A 22,081-nucleotide genomic window follows, 5' to 3' on the forward strand; every position below is an offset into this window, starting at 1 on the left:
TATAGACTGATAGTAGCCCCCCCGGGGAAAAAAGGCGAATGACAGAAGCTACCCACGCTGCAAACGGATGACGAATAATGGACGCTTTTTTAGCTCTGCTGCATGTATTTTAGTTCAGGTGCCTCATGCAGCTGCTGGAAAGTGGAAAGTCGTTTGTTAACTCCTTGAGTTACTTTTCAGATCAAGTCATCATCAGTAAAGAAAGCAAATGACTTTTAATAACGTGTCCTAATACATTTGTCCGTGTGAATTAAGGCAAGCTGGAGTGGGTAGAAAAGCAAGCAGAAGGTCACGGCGTGTTGATTGTCAGCTCAATGGATCAGGTGGAGTGGAGTGTGTTTTTGTTTTTTTTGCGCACGTCCTAAGTCCCCCCCCCCTCCCACCTCGCTCCCGCCCCCGCCACCAAGGCCTTTTATCTGGCCCATGCGCTGGCGCTGGCGCGGGCCATCGATCGGCTGCTTAATACAGCAGACACGCATCTAAACATTGATTTGTGGCCCGTGTGACTTTTGGCCAGTGAGGATGATTAACCGAGGTCTCGTGGCAGCGCCCTCAAGGTTTTTTTTTTTTTTTTTTTCCGGATGTGTGTGTGTGCAGTGTATGAGATTTAATGGAAGGCTTGCAGCGCGCACACACACACGCGCACGCGGAGTGTAGCCGAGGTAAATATTTCGAGCTGGAAAAAACAGCTTCAAAGTAGTCGAATGAAGCAACTTTTGGCCGCAGACTTGAGGTGATTTTCGTCAACATGCCGACGGTGCGTTCGACTTTGCTCGCCCTTGACAACGCGGCAACTCCTCGCAGGCAGGCAGGCAGGCAGGCAGGCAGGCAGGCAGGCAGGCAGGCGGGCGGGCAGGCAGGCGGGCAGGCAGGCAGAGGCTCCGCTCCTCGCTTTCGACGGCCGCAACAATATACGAAGCTGCATGGTTACGAACGGCTAGGAGTAGGACTAGATCGTGGCAGCGTTGCCAAGGCTCCATACTCGACTCCACATGAACACGTGACAGTATGAAAACTGGTGGCGTTCCACAAGGTCCGCTGCTCAGTTCACATTCATGTACATACATTGCTTGCGTCCAATAACATTTTTTTGATGTTGAATACAATATCTAGGCATTCTCTCTATGCGGTGGACAATTTACCTATGCGGAACATATCGGCGACAATAATGGGGGTTTCCCTGCTTATTAGACGTGTCCTCCCTCGCTTCATTCGTCTGTCACTTCGGTGTCGCAGCTGACAGTTTTCCCGCGTGGAAAGGCCAGGCGAGGCCCGCCCCGCCCCGCCCCGCCTCCCAGGAGTGACCTATCATTGTGTTGTCAGCGTGTCCTATGCGCCGGAGGAGACGAGCGAAAGGCGCGCATGCTTGGCAGTTTGGCAGCTCCGAGACGACCGGATGAAAGGAGCGTTTAGCAGCCGCTCGCTCCCGCCTCGGCTTTAATTATTCCGTGTTCGCACCTTGTGCATGGTGGAATTCTCGGGACCGACGAGGCCCCCTGCCGAACCCCAGCCCATCATTTGAGAAATCATCCCACCAAGACAATAAACGCCTCCCGACGATATAGGCTGTAATCATCTCTGGTGTTTCCGGTCTGTTTCTCGCACGCACGCTCGCTCGCTCGCTCGCACGCACGCACGGCTGCGAAAGAGCCCACCTGAAGCCTGTTGCTAAGCCAAGCAGCAGCACCCACCCTTGGGGTTTCCATAGCAACAACCCAGATGCTACTGACCATATACGAGCGCACATATGCTACCTTGTCCCCACCCCCACCGTTTTTCCAAGCAGTTTTTTGAAGGTTACATCCACGTTCAGTTGATGCTTTTAATATTAGCGCGTTCACAGGCAAACGCGCGCGTGCACGCAGCTTCACTCCTAATTAGCTTCAAAGCCCTGACGCCTGCTTTCGACACTTCTCAGCACGTCGCTGCCGCTGGTGTTAGTTGAGATTCCAGAGCGCTGCCTTCGGCGGGTCTCGTCTCTCCATCGCGCACTCCAAATTTCACTCACGTGCACGCCCGCCCTCTGTCGTGTTATTGGAAGGCGGTTGAAAAAGAGGTTACTATGGCAAACCGCTTGAGTGTTTAGTCAATATCCAGCATGAGGTCCTATTATGCATGCACTAGTACGCCCGTAGTTTGTCCTCACAAGACAATTCAGCAGGACAGTAAAAAAAAAAAAAAAAAAGGCCGGGCTGAACTAGGAACGACAGTGTCCGACTTGTCACTTTCTTCTCCGACTGTAGGACATTTTCTCTCCTTGGCATCTGGGAGCTACTCGTACAAGGGACGGGTGAGTAGCTGAAGGAATAATTATAAAATACTTGTCACACATTTGCTAAATCAACATATGTTTGAGTGATTTAGTTTTCAGTGCATTTGTGTATTGTAAATATTTGCCCGCAAAGAAGAATATCGCTTCCGCTCTTGTACGTGCTCGCAATGAAGACATTGCTTCTGCTTTCATATCTATCAATAGCAGACTTGTCCACACCACCTGATAAGGTTTAGGAGGTTGTGGATGCTTTGGCGTAATTATGACACATGGACACAGTAATCTTTCACTCACATACGCACACGTAGAGAAACAGGTCCGAGTGTTTCCAATGGGTTCCCCGCAGGTAACCAGGGAATGCCGAAAGTTAATAAAGAGAGGTTACGGAGAGATAAGGTGAGAACGTATGAGGCGTTCTCCTCACGAGGACAGCGGGAAGCAGAAACGGCGCAAAGAGAAATCTCTTTGCTCTCCTCGTGAGCTGGTAACAAGGAACCCAGTGTCTTCCTCTTCACTGCTGTTGTCTTATGAAATGTCTAATTGATTAACCTGACCGTAGCGATAGCGGGCATCGCCATCGGCCCGCTCGTAGAGGCTGCCGATACCAGCCGCCGATACTTGAGGCAAAAAAAAAGCTCAGGCACGGAGGAAGTCCTCCTCGACAATAGTTGGCGGACATCGGCGACTCGTCATCTGCATCGCAAAGGAAGGTCTGCCTTTGTTTGCAATGTTTTTCAATGTGGGAAATGGAATTTGACATATTAAAAGTACTCAAGTATTGAACATCCCTAACTAGTATGAAACACTAGAGGTAAAGTCGTAGAATTTCTCAGGACACTAGTGCACATTTTTGTGTTGTTGCTCATTTGTCTTCACTAATAAGACAATTGGGTGCGCAAACAGGAAGACAAACTAGCAGAATGATTTGCGTTGCGTCTTTATTGCTTACGTTTTTTCCACAACTGTTGGACTTTTTTGTTGTGTCTAAAATAGGAGAACAACTGTTAATTGTGCCTACGACAACTTGGGAAACTGACAGAACATGCGCTAGATCAGCGTTCAAGCCTTTTTGAGTCAAAGCACATTCATTTCATTGAAAAAATCCCGCGGCACACCACCAGCTGGAATTGTGAAAAAAAAAAAGCTTATTTTAACAATAGTGTTACACTGTTTTTGTTAACATTGAAGAATAACGTCTCGAATATCAATGAAATAAACGCAGAGAAAAAAGTATTTGATCATTTTTCAGATTGATACTTGGTGTGAAACATGGGCCGGTTTGGATAAACATGCGTCACTAACTCGCTTGTCTCTAAACAAAGACAATTAGCTACCTGCTGCCGCTGCCACCTGCTGGTATGGAAGAGTACTACAACGTAGTAAAGAAATACAATACAAAAGTAGGAGCTTGAAGCTGCGAGTATCGCATGCCGCTTCTACGTGTCGCTGCTGCGTGTGTTGTTTGAAGGTTTCGAATGACGTACGGCCTGCGAAAAAAAACACTACAAAGGTCCACGAAAGGATCCCAATGAGCGTCCTCGAAAGAACACAAAGGAACAGTGTCCAAGGTCGGAGTCCCAAATGAAGCGTTGCGTAAGGTCACATGCGAAATCGGAGCCGGAGACATTAATCGGCCGCCGGAGGCCTTCTACCGACAACAAATCAAAGACAGGAAGCGCGGGCAAAGCCGAGATGAGTGCGTTGCTTTTTATTGGTTGCAGATGTGCTCGGGGAGAGAGAGAGAGAGAGAGAGAGAGAGAGAGAGAGAGAGAGAAAACAAAAGATCGGAGTAGCGCATCTCAACTAAGTCGTATTCTTGGGGTGCCCTCTTTTTCCATGATTTGAATTCTCCCTCAGGCGTTTGTCCAATTTGCTCCCAAGGCTCAGAATTCTCCTTGATGAAGATTGCTTTTTGTTTGCGGTAGCCGATGTACGACGCAGCTTGAAGCTAAAATGCCGCGCGGGAATTAACGTGACCTTATTAGGACAATGGTGACGTGTTTTTTTTTGTTTCTTTTTTTGAAGTAACAGCGGCACAAAAGAAAACAAAGGCCACCGAGGCTAATAACACACGCTGACGACTTTCTCACACAACGGCACTCGAGTTTTGCGGATCCGGCTAAGCTGAAGACCGCCTGCCTGTTGATTCATGATGTTTTGTGGGTTTGTTTTTTTTTTTTTTTCTGGCTCGGAGGCTAGTGCGGCGTGGCATCTCCCAGCCACTTGTTGAGGACGGCGAGCGCGGCGTTAAAGGTGACGTGCGCCGGATGGGCGCCGCGGCGGGCCAGCAGCAGCGAGCCCGCCTCGGCCCGCCGGCCGGCCGCCAGCATCCGGCCGGCGGCCTCGCGGGCGCGGGCGGCCGGCCGGCGCGCCAGCATGTGGGCGCGCAGCAGCGGGTAGGCGGCCGACGAGGCCGCGCACTCCGCCAGCAGCCCGGCGTCCAGCAGCAGAGAGAGCAGCTCCTCGTCGCACGCCGCCGCCGCCTCCTCCTGCAAAGGGAGCACACGGAGTCAGTCAAGCAATCTCCAACCAAGAAACAAGCTTGCTGTGGCGGCGTAGTGGAACTTTTTTTTTTTTTTTTAAGTCATCTTTCAGCTCGGTTGGGATGACACTTTGCTGGATATTTCAGGTGAAGCTCTTTGTTGCTCTGGCTCTCCTCTGCCTGCCCGCCTGCCGATTTCCAAGCAGACCGGCCCCTATTTTGTCAGCATTTGACTCATCGGCCGCGCCCGCCAGGCGGCTTGCTGGCCGCCAGTGTTCCTGACTTGCCTAAGCACACGGCGGCACGCGTCCCCGTCGGGCTATTTGTGGAGGCCAGCCCGCTCAATTATGCAAGCGCGGCCAAGTGTGCTGGAGCAACGCCGCCGCAACTCGCTTTGCTGCCTCTTCAGGAACAAGTCCGCCTTCAAAACACAAATAATGCATGCGCCAAAATGCCGGCCAGGGGGTTTCATTGACTCAGCTACTACATGTCTTTGTCAACATGGTTAGCGAGAGATTCAAGTGAAGGTGTTGTTCGAAACGAAATACAGAGGACAAAAGAAATCCGTCGAGCCGTGAGCCAGCTAACCGTCAGCTAGCTCACCATCGGCCGGCTAGAGCGCGTGTTGAGCGCGAGCGTCGATTGTGGCCGCGCGGCCCGGCCTTCCAAGTTGTGCCGCTCTCAAATCCAGAGCGGGGACGTGTTGGCCATGACGGCGCTGAACCAAGCGCAAGTTCATAGACGAGCTGGGCGAAATCCTCTCCGCGCCTACCCGATGAAAAACATACTTGACATGTACAACCTCCTTTTGAAATTGCCGGCCATTACACAATACTCGCGGTGTTCCACAAGGCTCAATACTCAGCCCATGTAGACATCAGCGGCAGGAATCGCTTGGCAAATGTAAACGTCTACAGCAGTTGGAACAACTGGGAAAATCTTTTGCTGCCGTTTTCCCAAAATCCGTCCCCGTGTGACCTCTGTGATCTTTGCTGCCGTAACACTGAAAATGTCCCCACTGTGGGATCAATAAAGGCCTTCTTATCTTATCTTATCTTAAATGTCTTTGTGATGACACAATTGGAAAAATAATCCCCATTCCCAGGAAAGCCAATGAGGGCACATCGCACGCCACGCCACGCCAGTCGGGCTGCCGTTAGCTGCGCGGAAGCCTTCGAAATCAGGCACAGCATCAACAAGGATTTGAATGAGGCGCTCATCGGCAGGAATTCAACGCGGTACGAGCGCCACCTCCCCTGCGTGGCTTTTGCGAAGCAAAGAAATCTTGAGCGGCCAGATAACGGCTGGCCGCCAGTCACGGCGTTGTTGTCAAACGGATTCCGTTTAAGCCGCGCCGCGCCGGGACCCGATGAGGCCCCGCGGCTAATTTACGCAGATATGTAAAGGTAGGTGAATTAAGAGTGACATTTTGCAAAGTCTGGGCTAATTCACTTGGCTTGTTATGGCGGAGGAAAAACAACAGCGCGTTGCCTAATTGAAAAAGTTGAGCATGCCGGCGGCAATCAATCAAGTGGGAACATTTGCCTTCTGACGCGCAAACAATGGTTGGAAATAGCAACGAGGCGCACAAGGCCCATCGACCACTTGCCGCTTCACCAGAAAAAGGCACGACGACGACGCGCGCGCTGGGGGCGGCGAGTCACGCGGGTCAAGCGCGTGGACCGTTCGTGCGCGGCGTCAATTGCGACTCCAAGCCCAACGCTGACTCTGACCTCTGCCCCCGCGTTGTGCTCCGCGTGCTCAGACGTGCGGTTTGCTTCAAGCGCAAGGAGCTTTGCGCGGCCGACGTGCGCTTCTCAGATCGGCGCCGATGAGCCGCTTATCCAGCATCCAGCGCGGCCGGCGCTGTCGAGCGCGCCGAGGCCGACCGGCGTGACGGGCGGCCGCGGATGGGCCCGACCCTCAAAACCCGGCGCCTTCCTCAAACGCCTTTCGTGTTGCTTTGCCCTACTCCGAAAAATGGTGTCCCCGCATTAACTAGAGAACACCCGTATGATCTACTGCTAGAACTAGTGACTGCGCCACTTTAAACACATTCAGTGCCTTCCTCAAATGATAGTTTTTGACAAACTCCCCAACACAGGGGCCACCCCTCAAATCGATTGCACAGACCGATCAACGGCTCCCTCAAATAATGCTTTTTGTTGCTCGCGTATCTTTTGATCTAGTCCCCAGAAGAGGGGCCTCCCCTCAAATTGACTTTGTGCCTCCACAGTCAAGCAATTGCCTCTCTAAGACATTTGGAGTTTGTTGCAGCTTCAAATTTGCCCCACCCCCGCCCCAAAATAGGAACTCGTGTCACTGACCGGAAAAGGAACAGGCAAGGCCCGCGTCCACTACATGAGCACGCGGTGCAACGGACTGCTCACCGCGGTCATGCCGTCGACTTGCTCCCGAGTTTGCCGCAGCAGCTGGGCGTCGGCGCTCTCGGCCATCAGCTTGAGCGCGGGCCGCCGCAGGTCGGGCAGCAGCAGTCGGGCCACGCTTCCGATGCACTGCAAGACACGCAAAGAGGCGGCGTGGGCGGAGGCTCGCAAAGGCGGCCCAGCCGGCCGGATCGTTCGCTGCCACATCAAATCAAACACGATGAAAAACATCCAATTTGATGGTAATCCAACAAAACTTTCAACTAACCTGATCACCTTGACTACTTTCCCAACTGAGCTAGTGACCCACTAGCAAACGACCTAGAGTACCTCTTAACTTCCCCACCTTAACCGCTACTAGGTACTTTGTACCTTTATACTCAGCCAGTTGACGACCTACCTACTTGCCGATCTGATCTACTTGCCTACTTGCCAATACTTCACTACCTTCCTACCAAGCCATCTAAGTAGCTCATTAACTACCTACTAAACTACTTAGGCTAAACAATGAGCTCGTTGGCTAATGATCTACCGTCCTATGTAATAAGTTAAGCCACATACCTACCTGCGAGTTACCTAGAATCCAACTTGTTCCACCCGATTTCAACTAACGAAACAATCCGGGGAATCCGCGCATGCATTCCAAACATCTCCAGTGGCCACGTTGAAATGTTTTTGTCCCGTTATTAGATGCGCTGTGGTTGCGAACCGCTCCGGACGATGTACGCATTACATACGTGATATCGTTGTTTTGTCAAGAACTGCGTCACGATCGGGCTCGTAAAAGGAGGTGGCTGAAGTTGGGCAAATCCCCAGTGAGAACGCCACTAGCCCACTTGCGCATCAAATTACCAAGCTCATTGCCTTCCTACTTCCCCACTTGTTGATCTAATCAGTTAGGACGCTGCCTGCCTGCCTGCCTGCCTGCCTGACTTTCCATGTCGCTAATTAGGTAGCCAAGTACCTGGCTGCTGCGATTCCCCCAATAATGGCGCAGCTTTCATTATTCCCCCTCATTGAAATAATCTCATAACAGCTCTGGCTTGTAGAAAATACGACAAACGCAAGGGAAATTTAATCAAAAGGAGGGTAAAAAGAAAAATGCCACTGAGGTACATCATGCCTTTAAGAAGGGCTCCGGTGCGCCGCCTGAGCACATACTGTGCCTGTGCCTGCGCCGCTGCCAGTAATATATGGCTATTACAATGCAATCTGACTCCTCTGCTCTGCTGGTTTCATTCTGCCGCATTCAAATTAAAGCGGAACACAGTCAAACGTCCCCTCCCCCCGCCTCACACCCACCCACACTTCCCACCTTAATACCAGACAGCCGCTCAGCAGCCGCTCAGCAGCCGCTCGCTTTTTCGAGCTGAATAACATCAGCGCTAAACTAATATCACAGTCGGCTGGCGCGAGATGTACGGAGCGGCGTTGAGCTGGGGGGGGGGCGTCGCGTGTCGCAATAGCTCAGCTAGCAGGACATGAAAAAAGAGGCAACGAGCCCCCGCTAACGGCAAGGCCGGCTTCCGCACACACGGCCGGGTCAACGGGAGCGCATTATAGGCTTGGCCACTAGGCGACGTGTCAAATTGACGAACGACTCCACAATGTTTCGCCCGTGACATCGATTAGCTGCTAATTGCGGGTTTTGGTCTTGAGAGGCACTTACAGTGTTAACGTGATACGTGATCATATTTAGCAAAAATGGCAGTCAACGTGCGGTGTCTGGTTGGAATGCCAACTTCAACCTGAATGCAACATATCGCCGATTTAGGAAAATTGGGTGACGGGTTCCCGAGAAAGTCACCCAGTTTTTTTGTCAGTGCCGATAGTGCCTACACAAAATAACTTGATCGTTTCCCAATACATCAGCTCGACGATTTGGTCTCATCTGTGACTCAGGGAAGCCCTTCTCCAATTGGCTGACAAGTTTCATTTAAAAAAAAAAAAAAAAGCCGCCAATAAGCTGGCAGGGCTGGAAATTCCGAGGGCTTCTTCAGGTCGTTGCGTCAAAATTACCACCGGGTTTCCACGGGAAAAAACGATCCAAATGCTGGCAATTTCAACCTCCCAACAGTAAATCCTTTTCCTTCTTTTTTTGCAGTCTTCCATAAGATCTGTTCGTCTTTGTGTTTCAGCAAAAGAAGTCATTTGACTGCTCAACATTTTTGCCTATTTTTTGGAAACCAGTAACTGAGTCATAATCATTTTGCCATGTTGAAAGAACGTCCTGTTTTCGACTTAAGGAACGGAAATGTGTGAGTGTGTTTTCATTTGAAATTTGTTTCATCAATTAATCCCAAAAAAATAACCAACAACATCATTCATTATTCAAAAAATCATCAGTTGCAGCCCTAGTAAAACCCATGGGAATGAATGTTTACGCTACTTGCGGTGCTGTATTTGGAGTCATTTCCTTGTGCCTTCATTCAAGCCCCCGTTGGGGTGTGAGTGCTTTAATATGCAAATTCAGCCCAATCAAAAGAGCTCTTGTGGTTTCACCTGCGCCGGGAGCTTGTGCTTGGTGTTGTACAGGGCTCGCACCATGGTCACCACCTGCTGACCCAGGTCCAGTTCGGGCCCCCGGCAGCGGCTCAGCATGGCCGAAGTCAGCAGAACCCAGGGGTTCCGCTCGCACGCGGCCCTGGGCGCGGGAAGCACAACACAAAAAGTCAGCGTGGGCGCGGGAAGCACAACACAAAAAGTCAGCGTGGGCCCGGGCACACGTTGGGGTCCGTTTGAGATCGGACGGTATTAGGCCAGGTGATATTAGGTCAGGCAGGTCTCCGTCTCGTTAGCTAGCAACTACTACTGCTAGCTACCAACTGCCTTTACTAGTCTCCCACTTAGCTATTAAGCAACCAACCGAGATAGCTAGCACATTAAGGACTCGCTTACTTGCGTAACCCCGTCTGCCAATGAATCCAAAAACGCCATCACGATCATCTTTGTCAACCTAATGACCTCGTCCGTTGGATTCGGAGCGCCGGGTTTCGACTTCTTCCCGTGGAGGTGAGCGCCAGTTGCTCTCCTTTTCATTCTCTGACACTATTTCTTCCTCCTCTGAGTAAACCGATCGCTGCCGCCAAGGCCAATCAAGCCCCGTCTAAGACACACGACCTCAAATGACACTGACGACTTGGTAAAAACATCAAGCAGCGCCGTAATTTACCCGAGCAATTTTACTGACAACTAAATGCTTTTGCCCCCTACATTTGAAAACAGATTTGTACCTTCCGCTCATTCCTGCAGATGTTGACGCAGCATACAAAAAAAAAAAAAAAAAACCCAAGCGTTGTTAGAGAGGCGTAAAGTGTCGCTCCGATTCACCGATGCCGCTTTTAGATCCAGCATGATCATTAGCGCAACAAGGGGCCGGCAGCTGGCTAATAGTGACGCTAGCACGAGAGCACGCCTGGCCTCGTTCTACAACAACATGCATTTTATGGCCTCCACCCGCCAAGCTAAGTCACACGTGCGCTTAGCGTGGCTATCGCCCGGCTGCTCCAAAGCGTCTCGACAGGCGGATGGTGTTGGCGCTGCCGAGAAATCCTCGCGACCGTGTCGTGAATTCATTTCAGAGCTAGTGTCCCATTACGGCGGCAAAGTGAGTTCTAATTAAGCGGGAGGAACAGGGATTATTACCTGCGCCAAGGACACTCCATTATTTTTTATTGCTGTTTGTTTGTGAGCAGGACAATATGAAATCCAACAAAGTGATTTCCATAAAAGCCTGCGGGGCGTGAGCGAGAACCCATTAGCTTTTATGTCGGATCACAATACAAACGTTGCAACTCTTTTAACGCCATAGCAGCACCCGTTCGTTCCTTTCATGGAATTCGATTTGATTCCGTCTCCGGTCTCCGTGCAGCCGCCGCCGCCGCCGCCGCCGCCGCCGCAAGGAAGAAGTAAGGAGCCGCACTTACGCGTGGTCCTCTTGCGTGACGGGCGGCCAAGCTTGCAGGAGCGAGATGAGCGTCTGGAAGTCGTCCCAGTGCCGCGCCGCCTCCAGAAGCTCCAGGAAGAGGCTGCGGCGCTTCTCCTCGCTCTCCACGTCTTCCATCTGCACCTGAGGAGATGGCGTCACGTCAGTTGCCAAAACGTGCGCCTGCACGTTTGCCAGGTCGACGCGCTTGGCATGAAAGCGAGTCGCTAGAAGTTGCTTGGTATTTCGTTACCAAGTGGCCGGCGGGTTGGCCGCATCTTCAGGTGGCTCGCTCAAGTCAACCCATTTGAACACGGGCCATTCAAGTCGATATTTCAAGTTTTGCTGTTGGGGGGGAACCCAAGACTGAAGAGTTTAGACATTGGCCTCCCGACGTCAAGGTAGAAGCCAAAACAACTCGGCTAACAACGTGCTGCTTTTGTTACGCTTACTAACGCTGCTGCCGTAAATGTCAATGATTTATATTTGCAAGCTGTTCCAACTTCAATTCTTGTTTCAGCCCCCAAAAGACACAAGTTGCGTTTTTGACAGTGCAGCTCAGTCAAGAGACAGGTGGAGTCGCTAGCAAGGAAGCTAGCTCGCTAAGTGTTGTTGATGTTGTTCCATGAGCGAGCGCCGCCGCCGCCGCCGGCACTTACTGTCGACTTGCTGACATCGTAGTGCATCCATCAAGGACTTGGTTAGGCAAAAGCGCTGGCCGGCCTTTGGCCAAGTGCCCCATCATTTAGCTTGACTTAACGCTGAAGGGGGGAAATGCGGTGCGCTTGATTCCTCGCTAATGGCGGCTCTAGCGTACCGCTCTTTAATTAAGGCCTCGCGGTCTTGAAGGCCGCTCATTTAGCGTCGCCGCGCTTTGTCTCTTGCAACTTGAACATTTCAACTCCTAACATTAGCTTTGATTTGCATTCTCGCCCTATGAAAAACATTCTCGTGTCATTGTTTTCTCAGATCTGGGCTTTTTCCTTGAAATGTATGCCTTTATTCTTGTCAAATGATGACAGTTTCCCTTTGATTGTAAAAGATTGATTCCATTCTGATAAAATTGCAGCGTTACACTTGGCACGGAGGCAGATTATCATCATGTTCCCACTTTCCCCTCAACATGCGTGTGCATTTGACAACACACACGTGAGCGCAGCCATGCATTTCCCCGGAGAGACACTGGCATGGCGCTTCTTTCCATCTGGAGTATTTCCAAGACGCACACAATCAAGAACCATCGCCGACACGCCGCCTCAATAAACTCCAGCCGAAGGATTTCTTCCATATGTCGCCTTGACTACCTCCCTCAAGGCATAAAAGCCTGGCTAAATAAACGCAGCGACACCCAAGCTGTCAGATTCCTTTGAAATGCGCTCGCAGCACCAAACTTTTTCAACGGGAGCCGCACGCACGGCTTGATGAAGAATGAGGCGCAGCGCGGCCAAATGCCAACGTATACGTCAAGGCTCGCCAGTTGTCACCGGCGCTAAAACGCGGATGAGCCTGCCCGCGGATGACGTGGGGCATTGTCATTGCGTTTTGGGATGGCAAATCAATGTTGGTTTTCTTCAACCAAAAAACTGCCAAAGTGGCATTTCATACCAAAAAATCCAAATGTTCCTCAGGTTACGCTCTTTCTTAACGAAACTTAAATCTGTCTGCATTTGACTGGTTTTGGACACTTGATGACATTCCTTCAACTTAATACATCCAAAACATGCCGCAGCTCCCACTGATGTGCCTTGGGGCTTTATCCCGCGGCCTCTTCCCTTTATCACCAGCATTCTCCCACCAGGCGGCATTTCCCGGGAATTGTTAACACTGAGGGCCAAATTCATTTTAGGGTTGCGTGACACCGTGAAGCAAAGACATGATTTGAAATACGAGTTAGCAGTATAGTCGCAGAATACATTCAAATGTCAACGCAGGGGCACCCCTGGATTACATTTGCCTAACCCCACCCGCTAAACCATCCCCCACCGCGCTCTCCGAGTTGCAACACCCTACAGCCGCTCTGCCCCTGGTTGTCGCGGCAACCAGAGCCCCAGAGCCCGAGAGCCCGAGAGCCCGAGTGGCCATTGGCTCAGCTGTAATTGGAGACAAATTTGATCCGGACGTATTTGGGGCAGTTGAACAGAAGCAAGTCACAGACAGATTCTTAAAATGGCAGAAAAGTCTTTTCAATCGTGAAAAAAAAAAGTCTTCTTTACATGCATACTCGTGCCCTTAAAGTGCCGAGGAGAGAAAACGAAGAAAAGACTCTGTGTCGAGCTGCTCTTTGTGATTTTTTTTCTTCTTCTTTGTCCGAGCACTAATTTGCTGCGTACCTCGAGGTTGTGCGGCATTGTGCCGTGTTAAACGAGCAAAGGGGGATCAAAGCGCGCATTCTAATGAGGCGGCTGGCACAATTAAAAGGCTGAATATAAAATGTAGACGGGAGTTTGATTGTTTGAGGTGGAGTCGGGACAAATAAAGAAGGCGCTCGGAGAATGAATGCCAGTTATCGACAGCCAAATTGTCATAACTCATCGCTTAATTACATGTTGAGACACAAATGATAGCTAGGGGGTCATTACTTGGAATCATTCTCCATCATTACCTGAATGTTAATCAAGTCAAAGTGGAGAATGTTGAAACATTTCCACCTTGCCAAAAGTCCAATTCTTCCCTCGAGCTAAACGAGTGTTTGTATCGGTCGTTACAATCGGGGCTTCGCCTGTTTTTTTACTTTTTAAAACGTCTGCAAAGTTGAGGAAATCAAGAAATGATCATAATAGATTGGTGAAATTCAACTAGTTCAAATAAAATACTTTTTTTAAAAAGTAAGCACAGATGACATTGAAGCTGTAAAGATTATTATGATAATGTGATCACGATTATTACTACTAATTCATCCAGCAGGATTTTTTTTTCCCATTTCGTTATTTTTTTTTTTTTGCTCTGATGATGGGGTTCGAGTGACCTTGGCCAAGATGTACGGCTTCATACATTTACATTCAATAGAAATGTGAAAACTTGGCAAGAGAGACGCCTATTTTGGTCTTCAAAATCGTTCAGTCCCATGCTGTCAGACTTTCTTTTTTTTTTTTAACCAATATAGAAAAAAAAAAAAAATCAAACCTTCCCCCGTCCCCACTCTTGCGCCTTACACTGCGTGACGTGCACACACTTACGGCTGACAACGAGGCGCTCTAAAGCGCTTGCGTTCGTCGACTATCTGAAGCGAATAGATGGAGCTAGCTAGCTAAATGAATATCGCAATTGCGCTGGCAACTGCTGATGTGAGCCAAGGCGCTCCAGTTCTTATTTAGTGCCCCCACCCCCAAAAAAAAACAACACAAAAATAACACTGAAACAGTGGGAAAACCCAACAGCTCTACAATTGAGAGCTAAATTGTTCTCAGTCTATGCGCATTTTAGTCATGTATTTATAATGTAATTGGAAAGAGATCTGAGAAAAGTCTCCAAAGTTAAGGCCGTTACCTTCTCTACTTGTCCTTGACCCGCGAGAGAGAGAGATAGAGAGAGCGAGCGAGTGTAAGGAGGCCCCATTTGGGCTTGTCAGTGTGTATCGGTAGCCGTGCCTCGGGCCTTTCTGCCAGCTCATCAATATTCATCCACCCGCAGCGGCTAATGTCCCGAGCGGCGGGCGGGAATCAAATTGTAGAGGTCGTGCGCTTTGCATGAGAGAAAGCGAACGGGCGGGAGAGAGACAGAGGAAGGAGGGAGGGAAAGAGACAGAGAGAGAGAGAGAGAGACAGATGCCAAAGATTTAAAAAAAAAAAAAAAAAAAAAGCCAGGATAAGAGACTAAATGAGAGGCTAACAAGGGAAGGACAAAAAAAGAGCCTGGGGGCCAGTGGGATGTTGCGCAGTGGCGCTTTATCGGCGCTTCAAAGAGTGTCGGTGAAGTGAACGCGCACGCAATCACATACTGGTGCGCATGAAAGGCATCCATCCTGTCTCGTAACGTTGAGTGGCACGGCACCTTCACTAGTCTTGCAGCGCAGACATTTGCAAGTGTCCTGTAAACAAACAAACTCACAAAATGCAAAGTAGCGTGGCAACGCTGCACACGCAGCCAAGTGTCGGAACACACCGCCCAATATATTTCAAGCCGACTTTTTCAAAGTGAAGCCGAGTGACGGAGCCAATGGCGAATGCCATGTAAAAAAGCCGCTGACGTTCCACTGGAGCCACGCAGACACTGACACACAGCGTCGCTGTCCCGGGACATGGGCGCTTGTTCCATCAGCGAGAAAAAGGTCAAAGAGAAAGAAAAGGAACGCTCCCGGCGCCGACACGTGAACGCAACGGCGTTTAATTCCTTACGAGCGGGTCGCGACCGCCGACGAGCTCACGCGGGCGAAGATCAGATCCAAATCTGTCTGTCGGAATGTTCTGAGCTCCTGTTTCGAGAGAGACAAACGGAGAGGTGGACGACAGAAAGAGCTGGACGACGGCTCGCACTTTGCGGGTTAGCTGGCCGAGGCCACTGGCTGCCGAAAGCGTCGGCCCGCCGAGCTGCCCTCGGGTAGCCTGTCCTCACGTTCTCCATTATATGCTTGCAACAAATACAAGAGGAGTGACGTCACATTCGCAGGAAGTGAACCCGAAGAGCAACAACAAGTGTTGTCTTGCCACTCGGATGATTTCCACTCCTCCTCGGGCCTTGCGTCTTTTTCGCCCGATTTCCACTCCCCTGTCTGCTGTGGCTTTATTGCGCCGCCTCGTCCTCCTCCTCCCCCCGTTGTTTTATTTTGCAGACTGAATCATCCGCGTTGGCCATGACAAGAGACCGTCTCTCCGGGCCATGAGCTTGGAAAGAAGAGAAACTCAAGTGCTGTTGGCTGCAGAAGCCCCCCCGAGGATCACGGACAAAAGTGGGCTAAAACTAAGCAAAAGGACCGTTTAGGGACGAGCTTTCACCACAGCGACCCGCGAGAGCCGCTGCCGCATCCGTTCGCTAGCCAGTCGGCAAGGAAGAAATCTCGTAGCTCGCTCGGGTTCTTTCTTCAACTTACATTACAATTCCGTACAGTAGCGAGTTTCGCTGACAACCTTTGCACAAATTCATTTTTGTTTGTTTGTTTTAATCAAATGAAACAGGAATCCTCCTTGGCGGAGGTAATTATGCAAATGCGTCCTTTCGAGTGCGAGCATTCACACGCATGCTTGCACAATCTGCATTCATGTCCCTTTTTTGTCTGCTAAATGTCACAAACAAAAAAAGGAAATGGTTGCGAGGAGAGCAAAAGGCCACACGCCACGCGCACTATCGATGAACGCGCGCACGCATCGCGTACGGAGAAAAGACGCGCTCTCATCTCGACGGGTGACATTTTAACTGTCGGCGGTTATGACTAATCACTCCAGATGAAGTCACAAAATCTATGCGAGGCTTCACCGCGCCGCCGGCTAAATGCTAAACGTCGGCCCCTCTCTGTCGGCGTCTTGCTTTGCAGAGCACGCATCAAAGTGGCTCCTTCTTTCCATTTGCATCTTTCGGACTGTCTCGAAAAGACGTGAGCGTTTTTGCCAAATCCTTCTACTATTAATTGCAGTTGGCACATTTTTCCAGCAGCTACCATGGTTAAGGCTAAACATCTTTTTTACTGTCAAAGGAACTAGCTTGTGAGCCAACAACACAATAGTGAGCTAAAAAACTAGTTTGTAGGGTGACTAACTGACAAGGCTCACGAATTAATGAGTCTGCAAACTATTTTTCCTGTTGACTGAACTGAATGTATTGTTTTGTTCACTTGCTAGTAAGTCAACAACTGGCTAACTAACCAGCAAGCCAACTAGTTTGCCAGACTGGCATGGTAACACTAAGCAACTACTGATGGCCGTAACTAGTTTGTGAGCTAGCAAGCTAACCAAATCACTAGTTTGACAGTTGACTCCTCTGATACTACGATCATTTGTTTGCTACCTGAACAACCAATCCTACTGTCTGCCTCGCAGACTATCTAAGTTTCGAGATGACCAATTAACAGGCAAACTAACAACCAACCCAACTAGCTGGCCAACACATTTACCTGCTGACACATGGACTAACTTTTGTTTATTAAGACAAACCTAACTAATGATTGACGATGGTGATTTTTTTATTTTTAATCTAACTTCTACTCGGCCAGTGTCCAACTAGCTATTGAATCGCTCTAAGCACGTGCTGAGCAAGCATTTTGATGACAATGGACATGGAGAGGAACCTCTCTGAAGCAGGCTTTGGCATGACCTTCTGCTCCGAAGCGGGGGGCATGAGTCAAGAAGAAGAAGAAGAAAAAAAAAAAAAAAAGAGAGAAAAATCCACTCACGGTGCAGAAACGTTATACATTAAACCTTTCAAATGTGTCTACAAAAAGACTGCGCGCACATTGAAAGACCTTTAAAAGCAGCAAAGGGAAAGAGTGCAGAAAGTCAGTCCTTTAAAAAGAAAAAAAGATTAATTAACTGCTCCCTTTGGCTGTTCACTTCCTCTGCAGTGCATATTTTTGTGAGTGTGTGTGTTATGCGAGCGCCTAGCAGCTATAGCGAACGGGACCGCGCGCGCGCGCACGCACACACACACAGGCGTCCACTGCCGCCAAGCGTACACAAAGACATGAACTGAGCAGAGCCTCAATTCGTCAATCGAGAGACGGAATGGCCGAGCGATTCAAATGCAGACTGGAGGCAAGATTGCCACCTAAAGTTCAGCTCGCAACAGATGACAAAGGCAAAGTCCGACTTCTCTTCTGGGCTTCACTCAGTGGCGTCAACACCAACCACCATCACACCACAAAAACATGTTTGTTTGTTTTTTAAAAATTGACAAGCGACGGCTACCGCTCGTCCAACTTGGCTGTAACATTTCTCATGTTGTTCAAGTCACGTCGGCCAGTGCCAAAACGGGCATTGCCGTACCAAATTCATGCGGGTTGTCACATGACGTCACGTGACCTTTTTGGTTTTTTTGGGGGGTAAATGGTCTGAATTTTTAGAGGTAACAAAGCAACAAAATACTCCTGACTGAGATGCAAAGGTAAATTGAGTTTTTTCTATAGTGTATGTATATTTCTAGTTTAATTTGTTCATTTAGAACAAGACATTTCAATACATTGCATCTTCATTTTGGCACTGCCACAAGACGATTTGGTTGACTTGGTTTGAGCCAATGTTGCCCGAGACTTAAGGCTCTATAAAAAGGTATCAAAGCAAACAAAAACCTGTTGTTCTTTTTCTCGATGCGTTCCCGGGGTATTGGATCAGGACTCATAAAAGCGGATACTCAAGATCAAGCGACTTGGACTTGAACTCCGGGGCAAAAAATGTGAGTGGGACACCTTGAAAAATGTATACAGTATACCAATAACGATATGGTGTTTTCCTTCCAAGGAAATGAAACCAACGGCCATTTCTTTTCTCTTCATCTTGGCCTCTTTATACCATAATGACACGCTTGTGTGTTACCTGGGTGTGTTTGAGGACAGCTTGCGTCCTGTAGAGCAGCAGGAGTCGCACGTCAGCGTCGCGCATGCTGAAGTTGCTCTCCAGGATCTGCAGCACGGCGACGCGAGGACGCACCGGCAGCGACGGGTCGCCGCAGAACGGGCGAAGCCAGGCCAGCACGTCGTCCGAGCTCACCGCGTCGTCGCTGAAAAGAGAGCGTCCGATCGGACGCGCGTCAGGTCCTGTGAGAGACGCCCGGCTGGGCCAAGATGGCCACGCGCTCCTCAGCTCAGTGTGATACGGCCGCGCTGATTTGCCAGAAACAAGTGATCTTGTTCTTGCCAAGTCTACATATCAAGAAAACAACGACCATAACCAATTGATGCTACTCGCTAGTCGGCTAGCTAACTAGTTGACTCATCTTTTTTATTTCAACAGCTAGATAGCCTACTAACATCTTAGCTGCCCCGAACTTTCAAGTTGACCTAAATGAACACTAAAAAAACACATTTCACATGTAGAATCCTGACAGCTAACGTTTGGAGTTGTTTTCTGATGTTGGACAAGAATCACAATAAAGAGTGTTGACGCTCCTGTGACAGAAGCAGGTGACAAGTTGCATTGCTGTTGCCGTCCACGCTTTCCTACGCGCGTGCGGACGACGTACCCCGCCTGCACGCTGCTGTGCACCGCCGCCACCATGGCCTCCAGCACGCCGAGGGCCGCTGTGTGCTCGCTTAGGGCGTCGGGGTCGCCGCTGAAAGAGAAACACACACACAAAGCAGAATTGTGAGGAGAAAAAGATGGCAACGGTCTTACATAAGAGCTCATTAAGATAAGAGCTAAAAACCAAGATGAGCGTCGGGGGGGGACAAGCGCTCAGGGAAGGATATCAAAGGCTTTCCTTTCAGGGACACAATTCAAATGAAACGCTCTGCAAGCCAATCGATGTCTTACAAAAAAAAGAACCATCGTTTTGCTATTTTGAGCTTCTCACTCCTACTATCAGCACATTGGGATGGGTTGGAATTGGTGAGCTCTTAGCAAGTTGCTTACTTGTTAGTATGCCCCCCCCCCCCAAAAAAAAAAAAGACAAGGGGCTGAATAAAAGCTTATCAACTGAATGACTTAACTGTCTGACTGAAGTGACGGCATTGTGTCAAAGAGTGTGTCTTTGAAGACAGGGTACCTGAGCACAGCGGCCACTCCGGCCACGGCGTCCCGCAGCACATCTTTGACCGACAAGTCGAGGGGTCCCACGGCTACGCGCAGGAGCTGGCGGATGCTCTGGAGAGGCTGGCCGTCGCTCGCCATGGCCACCGCCAGCTCGTGGACCTTGGACCTCTCGGAGCGGGACAGATCGTAAAGTCGACTGTAGCCCCGTAGCTGCTCCTGGGACGGAGCAGAAAGCAAAGCAAAACCCCAAATGGGGAATGAGTCGCGTCCGAACACTGAGCGCCGCGGAAGTGGAAGCGGGCGTAATGGTGCCTGCCGCCACTGGACGCTGCTAGGGGCCCCTAGCTAAAAGCGAGACTATAATATGGTGGATTGCAACAACGTTTTCCCACAATGCGCGCGGCTCCATTTAGCTGGATGAAGCCCATCAAGCAGGCGGCGCTTCGGGGGAGAAGCAAACATTTGCGGTGGTTAAAAGCTCAGGGTGGAACGGCAGCCTTTCACAGCGGCCCGATTTTGGATCGTCGCGGCGGATGGCGGCCGAGTCAAAAGACGTGTTTTGGCCCCGAGCTCAAACGCTTGGGAAGCGCCGCTCGCCCCTTGTCACTCGCAGGTCTCGAGGGTCCAACGGGGCCCAGATGGTCGACTTTATTACTGTCATCCGGCCGACAAGCGCGCGCGCGCGCTCCATCGCAAGATTTACAACGCGGGTCAGACGAGGAGAAAAAGACAAAAAGTGAAAATAAGCTAAGCTGGATGCACATCCGGAACAAAAAGGACCATGTGATTGCTAAGCCTTTCGATGGAAGTGAGGACACAATGGCTTCCCAGCAGCCTCACATCGTGTGGTAGCGCGCGCACGTCATAGCTTGTTTGCCTTGGGAAGGGAGCGCGCGTGTTATAAAAAAAGAAAAACGGAAAGAAAATGGGGCGTTAAACGTGATGAAGGTGCACAGCGTGGGAGTCCGAAATGACCGTCTTTTACCCGTGTCTCACCGTTGCATAGCAACACTCATAACCTCCCGTCTTTAGTGTGTGCGCTCGCAAAGCAGCTGCAGGAGAAGTTGCTTAATGAGAAACAGCGTGACGGACGCACTCCAGCGTAGAAGGCGTGAAAATCCACAACCAAGTGTGCCGGCAAATGCGTCACGGAGACGGAGAAGCGATTGACATGTTGACAGCGGCACGCACGGACGCCTAGGTGTGTGCGCTCGCAACTGCGCATACTAACAATTGCCCAAAGGAACTTCAGTGGGGCCTTGAGACGCAAGTTGAATTTGTTCCGTTTGTTTTCTTTTCACATCAATGCTCAGTGAATAGTTAGTGAACACTTACAAAATAAAATATAGAAACAGGACAAATTTAACAAGACCTTTTGGTCAAGAGTAAGTCGCTGAGTTGCAATTAAAGGCTGATATTTGACATTACATTGTTGAAATATTGTCATAACATTAGAAATAATAGTTTTCAAATACATTAAAAAGGGTGTAATTATAAATGCGAAATAAACAAAGAGAAGGTATAACAGTAAATTGAACAAAATGAATGCGTAGAGAATAACAGAATAAAATAATGCAAAACAAATGTTAAAAGTAGTCAAAAAAGAAAAACAAAAGAAACAAATTGTAAAAAATGTTTCAAAATGACCGTAAAGAAGAACATCGAGGAAGAGAAAAAAAAACAAAGAAAAGTTTTTGGAAAAAAATAGAGCAGAAATGAAAGGATATAGCCAAAAGAGGCTAAATGCACAAAATAATGCACATAGTACATTGGCATAAGATCAATCTAATCATCATCATCATCATCATCGATTGTTTTGTGACTTGTGGGGTGCAGCGTTGACGAAGGAGGCTTAGGGGCGGACGCGGCAGATGCAGACGGCGCCTACCTGCCGGCTGTCTCGCAGCGAGGCCACGAAGTGGTGACTCAGCGTCTCCAGGTGGGCCTGCGATTGGCGCAGGTGGGCCAGCGCCTCGTCTAGGGTCACGGTCGCCTCGTCCAGGGTCACGGTCGCCTCGTCCAGGGTCACGGTCGCCTCGTCTAGGGTCACGGTCGCCTCCTCCGCGTCCGCCCGCTCGCCTTCCCGCTCGCCGCCGGCCGCACTCGCTCCTCGTCCCGCTCGCTTCCCGCTCTTGTCGGCCAGCTGGCGCAGGGCTTTGGTGGCTCGCCGGAGCACCTCCGAGCGCGTCTGGATGCTCAGCTGGACACCAAAAGGAGGGCATGACACCAATGGAGATGAGCTCATGCGCGCGACGCGCTGGCGAAAGATCATTCAGACATTTGCTTGGCGACGCATTGTTCATGTGTACACATGAGGTGGAATGACCGACAACAACGGAGGGAGGGTGTTGGAATTGTTATTATCGTCATTATATTTTTCCAATTTCATTAGGTGACGGTCAG

The 22,081-nt window shown here is 49.9% G+C and overlaps 1 protein-coding gene across 2 annotated transcripts in view; it reads right to left on the minus strand.

Moving 5' to 3' along the window:
• Positions 1 to 3,193: 3,193 nt before the first annotated feature.
• Positions 3,194 to 22,081, minus strand: part of nbas (NBAS subunit of NRZ tethering complex) — a 74,913-nt gene continuing 56,025 nt past the window's right edge. For both annotated transcript variants that reach the window (XM_086018621.1, XM_086018620.1), the window contains exons 46-53: positions 21,567 to 21,878; positions 19,692 to 19,894; positions 19,170 to 19,259; positions 18,524 to 18,707; positions 11,068 to 11,210; positions 9,644 to 9,785; positions 7,145 to 7,270; positions 3,194 to 4,761 (exon numbers count right to left, since the gene is read on the minus strand). In XM_086018621.1, the coding sequence (XP_085874747.1) occupies positions 4,468 to 4,761; positions 7,145 to 7,270; positions 9,644 to 9,785; positions 11,068 to 11,210; positions 18,524 to 18,707; positions 19,170 to 19,259; positions 19,692 to 19,894; positions 21,567 to 21,878 (1,494 nt within the window). In that variant the 3' untranslated portion in view covers positions 3,194 to 4,467. The remainder of the gene's footprint in view (positions 4,762 to 7,144; positions 7,271 to 9,643; positions 9,786 to 11,067; positions 11,211 to 18,523; positions 18,708 to 19,169; positions 19,260 to 19,691; positions 19,895 to 21,566; positions 21,879 to 22,081) is intronic.

Source organism: Filicampus tigris, chromosome 20 (assembly GCF_054856515.1).
Source record: "Filicampus tigris isolate MCC_2025a chromosome 20, RoL_Ftig_1.0, whole genome shotgun sequence".
In the NCBI taxonomy this organism is placed as follows: domain Eukaryota; kingdom Metazoa; phylum Chordata; class Actinopteri; order Syngnathiformes; family Syngnathidae; genus Filicampus; species Filicampus tigris.